Here is a 12,998-nt window from a genome sequence, read left to right as displayed (position 1 = left end):
GGATGTCAGCATCCTTACTGGACTACCAGTTGATGGCGATCCAGTTACCGGAGTTGATCCCATGCTTACCATTCTGGAGTGGCAGGCTTTGTGCTTGCGATTGCTAGGGTTTGAGCCCGACGTATATTTTTTCGATCATTCACGACTTAGGATTGAATGTTTGGATGATCGTTATCGACATTTTCATATTGTGGATGATGCATCAGAGGAGATGGTGCAGCAGTATGTTAGGGGTCAGGTGCTGCGGTTGTTAGGTGGTGTCCTGTTATTCGATACTTCATCAAATAAGATGAAGTTGATGTTTTTGCCATTATTAGAGGATTTAGACTTCGCTCGTAGACTCAATTGTGGCAGTGCAGTACTAGCTTGCCTATACAGAGCTATGTATCGGGATTCTTATGCTAATCAGAGCGAGATTGGTAGTTATCTTGTATTATTACAGGTATGTGAATTATAAATTTTTATTTTTAATATTCATATTTCACATTGGGTATATCATGTATGATTTTTTTGAAATTTACAGATTTGGGTATGGTAGCGTATGCCGACTATCAGTCCATTACGACGCCAGTTGCTCGAGATGCCATCAGAGCAGCATGATTCTGATATTCCATTCAGACTAGACGGATTATTGGGATATAGGTATAAAAATATTATTTTTATTATTTAAAACTTATTATTTTAAATTTGATAAAATTTATTTAACATGAGTAGATTATGAAACAGATGGAACGTTGCATTCAACGTTCGTCACGTATCGACGAGAGTGGCACGGGTTTATAGGTGCCAGTTGGATACATTAGTTGATACATATAGACGGATAAATTTTAAATTTTTTATAAATATCATTTTACAGTTGTCGTAATCTATTAAAATTTTAGCTTACTAATTTTTTTTTATTTTAACTCTATCAATTTTTGTGGGAGCCATATACAGATGAGATATTAGCTATATTACCGTAGATGTGTACAGTTGGACATGACATATGGACTGCTAGGGTGCCACTTATTTATTTTGATGTGGTAGAGTGGCATCTTTTCAATCATGTCCTGCGGCAGTTTGGTCAGATTCAGGGTATACCAGAGCAGTTTGATACCAGTTAGGGACTTCATCGTATTGATCGACGAGGTAGAGCTCGTATTGACTGACGTATCAGACATGCAGCATATATCGTTCCCGGATATGAGGGCGAGTCATTGGACAGTCTTGGTATACAGTTTTCGGATATGAGGACGAGAGTTCTGCTGTGCGTCTTTTGATAAGACTACAAAAATTAGTTTATGTTGTTTATGTTATATTTTTGTTTTATATTTTACAGTATATTGACTGTTTTATTTTTATTTTGTAGACTGATTCTATGTCGGGTCTTGTGTTGGATGCTCGTCATGCTTTATCTACGACTAATGAGGACGAACGGATTCGGATACTATATGAGATAGAGAGAACAAGTTCTAAAATATTAGTGGCGATTGGTGTTGATCCATATAGCTGTGCATCTTGGTATGGAGCAACCGATGCGTCAGATATGAGATATACGCCGTCATCATATGTTCCACATATGCCATCACCGCATATTCCGCAGATGTCATCATTAGATACTGTACAGATGCCACCGCCTTTTGATCCATAGATGGCAGCGTCTTCTTCTTTCTACAACCCCCAGATGACATCACCGCGTACCAGTTGGCCACATGAGTATGATACTTTCTTTTCAGGCCCATCCGTTTATCTAGATGAGAGGGTTGAGCGGGTCGTTCAGTCCGTAGATGATCCGACAGCATCAGTTATTCCTGAGCAATATGACCAGCAGACCTCCTCCACTGATATAAGGGAGGAGCCGTCACAGCAGGAGCAGGAGCAGCCGGCGAGGACCTTCCTGAGAAGGTCCAAGCGACCACAGGCACCACGACGTCCTTGTGGGACTTAATCTTTTTTAAATTTATACTTAGTATTTTTGTAACATTTATTGTACTATTTTTTGTATGCTTGATATTTTTATTCTATTTAATATTATTAAATATTAATTTTATTTTATATTATTTAATTTTAAGTGATCGGATATTATGTTTTGTGGATATGAATACACATACTCGAATGTGTCTTAGAACATTAGGAAGGAAAAAGTTATGCTAAAAGGGCTATAGAAATTATAACGTAAAGTTATGCTAAAGTTATTTCAAGTGAAGAATATTTTCTCATTTTTTACTTCTTTGTTTGAAATATTTTTTTAAAAAAATAATTTGAAATGGAGAAAGTAATTTGAAATGATATTTTTTATTTCAAATAAAATTAAAAATTTTATTTTTTTAAATTAAAAATTATAATTATAATTTTTTTTAATTTTTTAAAATATTTTACTTTTTTATGCTATTTATTTTTAATTTTTTATTTTTTTACATATTTTTTTAAAAAAATTAATTTGAAATGGAGAAAGTAATTTGAAATGATGGTTTTTATTTGAATTAAAATTAAAATTTTTATTTCTTTATATTCAAAATTATAATTTTTATTTTTTTTATTTTTTGTGGTATTCTTTATTTTTTAAATTTTTTAAGATTTTTTTAAAATATTTTTTTAAAATTAATTTTGAATGAATAAAATAATTTAAAATTATTTTTTATTTTAATTAAAATTTAAAATTTTATTTTTGAAAATATATTTAAAATTGATATTTTTATTTTTTTAAATTTTTTTATGATATTTTTTAAAAAAATTAATTTGAAAAGGAGATTGTAATTTGAAATGATGATTTTTATCTGAATTAAAATTAAAATTTTTATTTTCTTAAAATTTTGAATTATAATTTTTATTTTTTTTAATTCTTTTTTATGATATTTTTAATTTTTTTATAATAATTTTTTCATATATTTTTTTAAAAAGATAATTTGAAATAAAAAATTAATTTTTATTTTTATCAAAATCATAATTTTTATTTTTTAAAAAATTTAAAATTAAAATTTTTATTTTTTGACCATTTTTTTATTTTTTTTTAAAAAAATTTAAAAATGTCAAATAATATGGTGTTTTTAAAAATACCATTTGGAATGACGTTTCTAAAAACGTCATATCGAATGGTGTTTTTAATTTTTTTTTTTTTACGTGATCTACATGAAAAATGGAGGTGGATGACGTGGACGATAAAACATCATTCAAAATGACGTTTTATCATTTTTACATCAAATCAATAAATAAATTAAAATTTATATTATTTATATAAATAAATTTTTTTATATTATTAAAAAAAAAGCACTCAACATCTTTCTGATGACCTCCAATCATTTAGAAGAAAGCCGCAAGTCCCATGGGAGGAGTGAAGGCTGTCTCTCTCTCCGCCTCTCTCTTGCAATTGAGACCTCTCGATGCATCCGCTATTCATTTTCATTAACACGTCCCTTCAGAGCCGACTTGCATCGAGTCCTAGCCTTTTCTCCATTTTATCATGTGCAAAAGACCTAATCCGAACTGGCACAAAAACAATTTGCACCGGGTTCGGGTTGTCTTTTGCACGAATGAATGACTCACGTTCGTGACTTCAACCGTTGGATCCCGCAATGATCAGTTCATGATCTTCGCTAGCTTTGACTTCAACCGTTCGATCTTGGGGGTTTCTTCGGGTGGCCGTCAACGAGCGGTGACCGTTCCGTTCCCTCTTCCCCCACGTCCATTCTCGCACACATCTCGATTCAATCTTCCCCCACGTCCATTCTGATTCAATCTCGTCCCCGAGAGGAATCGAGAAGAAGGGAGGGGATTTGCTTCCAAAATCTCTTCGGATGATCGATTGATAGAACGGTAACGATTAATCAATTTTTTTTTCTTTTTCCTTTAATTTCTTGCTTTTTAGGGCTAGTCTTTAGTTTCTTCTTTCCTTGCGATCATCGTGATCGTTTCTTCTGAGTTCGTGCTTCGATTGGTTTTGGTTTCTCAATCAAGAAAGCATCCCCCAAAAAAGTCCAGTTCATGAAGCCTGGATGATCCTTTCCTCTTGTTTCTTTTATTTTTGGTTTTTTAATTTAGGGCATTCAAAGATTTGAGGGAAAGGAAAAATAAATGGAGATTGGTAAGGGAATCACTCTCTTTTAGATTGCTACTAGATTTTATTGTTTTCTTCGGATATAATTCGAAGCGCCTACGTGAAAAGTAATAATGTTTTATTTTAATTATGGAAACAGGGCATCTTATGAATGCGTGAGAGTGAGTCATTATACATCTGAATTAGACCAGATCGCGGCATATGGAATCTTTATGATTTATTTACTGATAAACACGTTGATGCAAATTTTGTCGAAATGATATCTTCCACATACATGCATGCTATTTCCAGTGACGACGTGCGCAACATCGCCCTCTGGTTTCTACCTGATGACTGCATGAAATCAAGCTTTAGGAAAATGACCTGATCTTCCGTTAAATGGTTTTGGTGTGGGGTTTGGTTCATTTAGGTTGGGTTCATGTTTGGGTCGAGATTCATTGTCTTACATGTGGTGGTTTTTCTATTCTCTTCTGTTGATCTACTTCAGCTTATTAGGCAAACGCGTGTATGAGGCAAGGAGTTGGGATAATAATCAGGATTGTCAGGATGAGATGGTAAGAACAACTCTTTCATTGCTTCTTGTTCTCAATATCATCATGTTTGTGATATCATTCCCTCTTGATTTCGTGCTGTGTTTTACCCGTAGAAAAATCTGCCATTTCAAATGGATTACAAGTTGCAGGTTCACAAAGCACTTGAGCTTTCTCTTTCATATATTTAAATTTCTGATTGTTTCTTCTTTACCTTTTAAGGGTTGCTTTTTTGTGTCATGTGCAAGATGATGATTCTCCTTGTTTATGAGACCATTTGATGTGCTACAAATCTGATGGTAGACTCTATCTAATTTTTGTTTTTAAAGAATTTTGTCCAGATCTTGAGATTAGGTCATGCTTATAGTATGGTTAGCAGTTTGTTGGAACATTTTCTTGCATGACACCTATCCTTATTGACTGTGTCTTAGAAACCCCTTGCTTGAAAAGTGACAAGAAGCTTGCCCCATTGTTGATACTATTCATTCTGATTTTTAACTCAACATGTGTGTACCTAGGCAATTCAAGGATGAAGCCATTTGATATTGTCTGTTTGAGCAATTACTCTTTCTTCTTTGCTCTGCTCAGTTGACCTGCTACCTGCTTCTGTTTATGAGAACTGTGACACCTCTTAGGCATGTTTAATTCCTTGCCTTTCTACAGAAAGCAATGAACTACTCTTTTAACTTTTAAGTTTGCACATCTGACATCTATGCCATGACTTGAGCATAAGGTTATTAATTTACACACACATGTATACATATATATATATTATCAACATATACATGTATGTGCATGCTTAGATCTATGTATGTATGTATGGATGTACATATTTTAGGCCCACTTTTGTTTCTCTAGCTGTGTCCCAATCTTCAATCAAGGCCTATACTACTTTTGCCTCTGCCTAGGATTGTCCTTTCATGTATCTTCTTAAGAAATATCATCCTATTGCAGTAGTTCTTGCTAAGAACAATGCTCATATGGTAGCAATTGTAGCAATTCAATGCAGAAGGTCATGGATTACTCATACATCGTTCCCTTGTTCGATATTGAAGGCTGCAGGTTGAGTAGAACTTGGAACTTTTAATTTCTTATGAGCCCAAATGCGTTTTATGTTTTCTTGCCAATGAATGATGGCCCTTGTATGGACACATTAAATTGAAAGCCTAGACAAAGTCAGCACCTAAGAAGAAAAGACCATATGCAGGTAATGCTTAAATAGTCTTTGTGTTTTGGGATCTTATTTTCTCTCAAAGCCTTATCCCTTTCCTCTCTTTACCTTGTCCAACTCATTTCTTTGTTTGTCTTTAGCTCTAAGGGCCAAGCATCCTCATTCATTCATTGGTTTTAATAAGTTTCTTAAGTGATCCATTGCATCTCTTGAGCCCTTGTCTACTCTTGTTTCCTTTCTTTTAAGACTCTGATGTGCTAATGAGTGTAATTGCTTGAGTTATTGTTTGCTTTTGTTGCCTTGTCTTTTAAGACTTTTGCAGTGCTAATGAGCATACTATAGTGATATTCTGTTAGAAGTTCAATTTTCAGTTTTCTTGTTACGGTCACCAGTATAAGATATCTGCAATTACTTTTGTCCAAGGATCACGATCTTGGTGCATCCCAATGCATCTTACCACTACCATATTTTTTTGATGAGAGAATGGGATCTGGGATGCACCCAAGACATTGGTTCTCCCATGAATTGGAACAAGCCAATTATCCCTGTTGGTACTGGTCAAGATTGACTAGTTCACTAGTTAGATTGCCTGCTACCAAGTACCAACTAGGATAGCTGGGTCCCACTCAAAGAAAGAGAGAGCCCCACTGGCTCTCTTTTGTATATCTTGATTTAGGCGCGGGAGAGAGGAAAGGAGAGGGAGGAGGGAAATCATGCTTTTTTTTTGTTTGGCCATGAAATTTGATTAAAAAAGGTCATTACCTTGTTATATTTGTGATAATATGGGTCTTGGGAGGGGCGAATTGGGGACACACCTAGTCTTTGGCATTTTTTTTGACCAAGTGGTTGCCCTAGGACTTGAACCCATTCCACTACACTTGTCAGCCCAAGCCTCTTAATGAAATTTGCTTATTTAATAGAAAACAAGAAGGGGTCTTGGAGGATTACCTACTCGAGAGGCTCAAAACCTATTTAAGAGCCTAAGAAGTCTTAAAAATCATTGAAATCAACGAATATTAAACAATAGACAAACCAAAAAAATTGAAAAATGGGATTTGAAGGTGTTTCGGTATTGTACTGGCCACTGGGGCACCAGCCCATCTTGAGTGTTGGATGAGAGCATCCTGGTAGCATACTAGCTCGGGGCCAGATGAGGGTGGATATAGGTGCCAGGTCTTAAATCCTTGCTCTTGTCACAATTGGTACATCACTTTCTGATTTCTTTTGGATGTTTATCGATGAACATGTCTGCGTTAAGATAATTGCTAGATCGAACTCAAGGAAATTGACCTGATGTTTCAGGTGAAGGTTTTCACTTTATTGGAAGTAGTTTGGCATCATGGGAGTTCTTTTCTTTTCTTTTTTTTTTAATTTAAATTACATGCATGTTTTGCCATGTTTTAGATATCTCATCATGACCATTTGACTTTAATGGTGGTCTGTTTTGCTTAACTTTAAGCTTCAGCTGTTTCAATTGTGGGTCTGATTCCGAGGTTACATGTGCTTTCATCATTCAAGTTCCTTTTCTTGTTGCTGACAAAAATTCAGGTTTAATCATCGAATGTAGTCTCCCAAGTCTCAAGTTCAGCCCAAGCTTTAAGTCAGGCAATGTTGCATGGTTACTTCTGCAGCATATCAAGAAAGTGATTTCTATCTTGTTCCACCAGAACATTATAGGTAAGACAATAAGTGAGGCTGCATGTTGAAATGTCAAGGCAAGATAGACATGTTCATAGGATTATCAGTTAATATTTTAATTTGTTAGAGATGCCTTGATCTTGTTGAAACTTCTTATTTGTTTGCTGCGCAGGAGCCGTCATACAGGGTACTGGATGCTTCTTTGATCTGATTTAGCTCAAGTTGTGTATTAAAATCTCTTTTTAATGGGCACAACTTGGTAGTTTGCAGTTTTCTGTCTTCGTGATACATTGGTGATACAAGATGTTTGACTGTACTAGTTACAAGTCTCAGTATATGGATGGGCAGAGAGAGAAATTTGTAAGGTGTGGTTATTCAGTGGCCAAATTCCTTTTTACTAATTTTATCCCACTACTTCATGTAGTGATTTATTATAGTAGCTGTATCTGTCTTTTATATATGAGTAAGTGGCCTTTGAACAGACCAATAGTTTAGATTTCTTTTTCTTTTCATCGGTAGTTTATGTTATTCTTTCTTGCATTGCTGGTCTATTTTCTACCAAATATTCCTTTATTATGTAACAAAAATAATTGATTATATTGTTTGCATTAAAGAAAGGGCTTGCATTCAAACTTGCATCTAGTTATGTTATTAATTTACATATATTGGATTACTTATACGCATTTTATCTATGTGATACTGTGTGATTGAGATTCTATGCTTTTTTTTTCTTTTTGGTGCTCCTCATAATGGATTTATTTAGTCATCCCCAGATTGCTACACTTGCTGAATAAATTATGTCATATCAAAGATGATAAGCTTCAAGAGTTATTGTGATGGATTTAGAGGCTTGCAGTAAATCAGTAGCCAAGATTTCTTATGCACTACCAACCCTTACTATAACCATTTTCGTTTCTTTCCGACCTTATTTTGTTCTGCATGGGATCTGCGAGATGACAATTGGGACAATGTATAGATGTTGGGGGATGTATGATTTAGAGAATATTCATGTATCACTTTGTGATGTACGTTCCTCGTCTTCTTTTTGCTTTTATCTATTTAATTTTTTGAATTTTGTTGTATCATTTTCTTGACATGTCAGACTTTCAAAATTGGACTTCGTTCCAATTGGTGTTTTGGCCAATGTTGCCAATGTATCTTTTTCCTTGTCAAATGGTTCGTAACTTAACAAAAATGCACTTTACTATCCTTTTTATGGTCTAATAGAACAAAATGTTTGGCTTTGTTTGGTAATGTTTATTCTACTTCTTGGGTGGTATTCTATGGTTCAGCTTTCTTATAATTTATGCTACTAAAATCAGGTTTCCCACTTACTTGACTCATGATACATTGATTTGACATAGGTCGTGTCCTTGATGACTTTGCTAAATCCACATATACCATAATTGTGAATATCTGACTCGATGTACTTGATGCCATTCTCTAAAGAATCCTGAGTCATGAGTCAAGCCATCACATATCTTTATATAAGTTTGTCACTATGAGGAGAAATATCATGGGCCCTTCTTGGAATTGTAATTTTCTCCTTGATTTGATCTTAAAGTTATTCAACTTTTCTTTTTTATTTTTTATGCATGTCTACTTGTGTTTCATTTCTTTTTTAGCGAGGTACTCACTTTTTTGATGGTTTCCATTTGCTCCTTCTTATGTTATATGATTTACATATCTTATTTTCTTCAATTGAACACATAGTGTTTTTCCTGTAGACTACTTGTTTGTTATTTTAGGGTACAGGGACATAGGGTTACTGTTGCTGATTTCTTTTTGCAAGAACTTTTCTAGCTCTAAACATGCCATATTTTTGAAAGTAAGAAATTCTTTACTGCTTCCATATTTACTTGGAGTCATTTTGCTTGTATTTATTGAACCTTCCAGTCCATCAATTTCATCTTCTTTTTTCGTCCGATGCTTTCTTGTTCTTTCTTTTTTCTTTTTCATCTCGATGTTCCTACACTATCTTCTAAGCCTATCTTTGAACTAGGGATCTATGATGACCTTATTTTGCCATTTCTTGTAAGCTGGCTTGTTATTTAACACTTTCATCATTCTTTAGCATCCCATCTGTACTCATCAACTTTTGTTGCCATATTTTAAGAATATTCTCTTTACATTATTCTAATTTTATCTATTAGTAGGTTGAATTTCTACATAGCATGGTTAGCTTGGGCTTGGTAGCTGGCTATGAAACTTAGGGTTTGGACTTGGCCCAAGTCCATAACAGGCATTACTAACTAAGTCTACCATTTGCTAAGGTCCAAGCCTGGATTATTTTATTAATAACAAAATAAAAGTGATTTATGTAATTGCTCCTTTGTTTATTATGTTTTAAAAAAATGATAGAACTTTATTTTCCATTGAGGTGCAACAACAATGATGATTTTGCAATTAAAAAAATCACCAGCTATAAGCATGAAACTTAGTAGCTAAAAGTTACTAGTTACTAGTTAATGATTAATATGTATACATTTTATGTGTATACACAACCATGTACACACATGTGCATATACATATATGTATGTGCATTCAAGCATGCATGTATGTATGTAGACATAGTTCGCTGTGTGAATTTTGGTTTTATACTAGTTTGAGCCTGTTGGGCTCTGGGCCTTGTCCATTCCCATCCTTACTTTTGGTGTACTCCATCTTTGGCCGTAGCTTGCATATGGCCGATTATACTGCTACCTTGTAGGTTTGCAACAGAATTGGTTGCAACACCCTTGCAAGATAAGAAGAGAGAGTTCTCACAAATTTGTGCACTGTAATAATGGAGTTCATGTGGGTTTGTAACAGACTTGTTTTACTTCATTCCATTGCTGTATAAAATGCGTTATGTCTTAGCATTCCATCTTCTTGCCTTCTCTTATGGAAAACGTCCATGCTTTATAGTCCTATTTCTTTGTTGTAATTTTTCATGTGCAGTACGAGTCTTAGTCTTTTCATGAGGCAATGTAATATTCTGTGTCAAATTGCCATTGCCAAGCAACTCCAAACCCTTCAAGAGACCCCATACATGGCTTTTCTTCTTCTTTGAGGAAGAAAGTTTTCCAAAACTTGCAGTGAGATCTACTAAATTGATGTTTACTTAAATGGGTTGGTTAATTGCAAGGAACGATGTATAGTTGCATGGAGCAGCAATACCTTTACCCTTCTGGTGTACATAACTTGCCATGGTTGATTGTAATTGTCTTTCTATGTGGCTACATTTGTTAGGTATTAGTAAACAATGCTTCCATGGAATGTCCGCATGTAGTCTCTTTGTTGTTTCATGTCCTTGTCATTCCTTTCACCTACATTATGCTGTTTATGTGCTTAAATAGGCTCTTCAAGCTGAGGACCTTAGCCTCTCCACCTTGATGCTGCCTTTGGGTTGGCCATTATGATTATACTCTATTCACTTAATAGTCCTCATTCGGCATGGTGGTAATTATGTATGTTAATGATATGATTTTTGGTTTATCATGTCATTATGATTTTTTTGGTTAATAGAAGATGAACCTTGGTGCAATGGTAAGGTTGCGACGCTATGACCCTAGAGGTCATGGGTTCGAAACACGGAAAGAGCCTCTCCACACATGGGTAAGGCTATGTACATATGACCCTCCCCTGACCTTGCAAATAGCGGGAACCTCGTGACTAACCCCCTTTTTTAATGATATGATTTTTTTGTTAAAGATGATTCTTTGGTTGCAGCTCTTTTGGGACCATTTTTTATGCTAGCTGTTTGGAGATTTTTGTGATTATACTTTTGTCACCTGAGAAAAGTTCACACGATATGGTGGTTCCTTTGATGTATCTCACTAGGATGATCTACATTAATGATGACCTTTTTCCCCATTGCTCAGTTGGTGCACCAATTTTGTGAGTATGAGTTGAAGGATGTTAGACGGTTTTGAAGGTTGCTTCCCCTACCAGTTTCAGCAATACTATGCCCACATCTTGATCAATTGTTTTAATTAATAGATACATGAGGATATCCTAATAGAGTTTAATTTGGATTAATTTCACTAATCTAAATGTTTTGGATTAATTTCACTTATCTAAATGTTGTTGAGTTCTTTAGAATATGACTTAGCATTTTTATCATGTGCGTCTTATTATCATTTCCCAGCATAGCATCACTTATTGTGGAGATCTAGTTTATTAGGATGGCTTGCTTTTTTAACCAAGGTTCACACTCTCGTTACTGAACTGCATGCTGGTAGGAGACCAATATGGTATGATACTAGTATTGTACCATGAGACCAATTTTTTTTTGTTTTTTATTGTCAAGGTTTTAAAGATTTTTTTATTTAGTTTTGGATGGACAATTGGGTTTTATGAGTTTGTTTTTGATGCTTAAATGTAATATACTTTAATTTTGTATGTTACATGCTCAAAGGATGGTCTGACTATATAATACATGTTAAATTAACTAAGTATATCTTTGAATATGTAAAGTATTTATACTAATATCGGAAATGTGCTGTACATGCATCTGTTAAATTCCAAGTTGAGTGTTGATATCCCTTATTTATGTTTGAGTCACATTCATAGTCGGGCTTTAGGACTTGAGTCCAGCCTTGGTATTGTGCCCACCTAGAATTCTAGTTTCCTGTTTATACTGGATAGGCATGCTAGACCTCAAGCATGATACTAATTTTTGAATCTAACTTCTCCATTATTTTTTCTATTAATTTTTATCAAAAAATATATTTTTTAATAAAATAAAATAAATATAAAAATAAAAAAATCATTGCATAGATCTAACTAAGATTTATGACATATCAAGAAATCATGCCAAATACAAAATTTTGACATGGTGTTCCTGTATTTTTCAATTTCTGTCCATTCATAAGATGTAATAGAAAAGGTAAGATGAAGGTAGAAAAATCTGGGTCAGACCTCTTGCTCACCCCAGACCTCTCGCTCACCCTTCCATTTCTCACTCTTTTTTTCCTCTGTTCCTCTCTTATCTTGAAACAAAGGGAGAAAAAGGCTTTGGATCCTTTCTCCCTCAATCATTGAGGCCTCGAACTAGTATAGGACCCATACTCGGCTGAATTGCTTGAAATTAAGAGGTTTCATGCGGTTCAGCCTAGTAAGGACTGGTATGTACCGGTTCAGGTGTAATTTTGTATTGAGGCCATGAATTGTCTCATTTTATGGTTGGTACGGTATGGTATCAACTCGGCGGTTCGATCCGTTGTTGCATATCATATTTTTGCTAGTGTGCACTTATGCACATTCTTTGATATCTTCTAAGGACCATCATCTACTTCTTGCTCTCTTTATCTTCTTCTTTGAAGCATTGGTCTTTGTTGATCAAAATGAAGGTGCTTGAATCATGTTCTACGATGATTTCTACATCCTCCATTATAATTCACTCATCAATTAGAGTGCAAAGATATGTTCTTCTTTCATATAGTCAAAATTATCTATTGACTCACAATTTTGATGTTTTTTTGGCTTCATTGCCTTCCATTTTATTTGGCTAGTGCATTCAGTAATACCAATTTATTTCGGCCATTATCTCCCTCATAGATTAGACATGCTAAGATAGATTGCCACTACATCTACCACCTCTATTCACATTTCTTTTCTTGCTTCTGCTCTAGTAAGTAGCTAA

General features: G+C 34.5%; 1 protein-coding gene across 14 annotated transcripts in view; it reads left to right on the top strand.

The window, feature by feature from the left end:
• The first annotated feature begins 3,486 nt into the window (after positions 1-3,486).
• The window catches only part of LOC105059651 (probable cyclic nucleotide-gated ion channel 6), a 35,521-nt gene continuing 26,009 nt past the window's right edge, over positions 3,487-12,998 (top strand). Inside the window, exons 1-6 of one of the 14 annotated variants that reach the window (XM_010943148.3) lie at positions 3,487-3,792; positions 4,173-4,587; positions 5,619-5,770; positions 7,283-7,411; positions 7,545-7,559; positions 7,643-7,737. In XM_010943148.3, coding sequence (XP_010941450.1) covers positions 7,676-7,737 — 62 coding nt within the window. In that variant the 5' untranslated portion in view covers positions 3,487-3,792; positions 4,173-4,587; positions 5,619-5,770; ... (1 more) ...; positions 7,545-7,559; positions 7,643-7,675. Of the gene's footprint in view, positions 3,793-4,172; positions 4,588-4,679; positions 4,716-5,618; positions 5,771-7,282; positions 7,412-7,544; positions 7,738-12,998 lie in introns of all 14 variants that reach the window. The other 13 variants (XM_010943101.3, XM_010943119.3, XM_010943140.4 and 10 more) reach the window with 13 other exon arrangements.

Source organism: Elaeis guineensis, chromosome 2 (assembly GCF_000442705.2).
Source record: "Elaeis guineensis isolate ETL-2024a chromosome 2, EG11, whole genome shotgun sequence".
Classification (NCBI taxonomy): domain Eukaryota; kingdom Viridiplantae; phylum Streptophyta; class Magnoliopsida; order Arecales; family Arecaceae; genus Elaeis; species Elaeis guineensis.
This window is presented reverse-complemented; position numbering and strand designations above follow the sequence as displayed.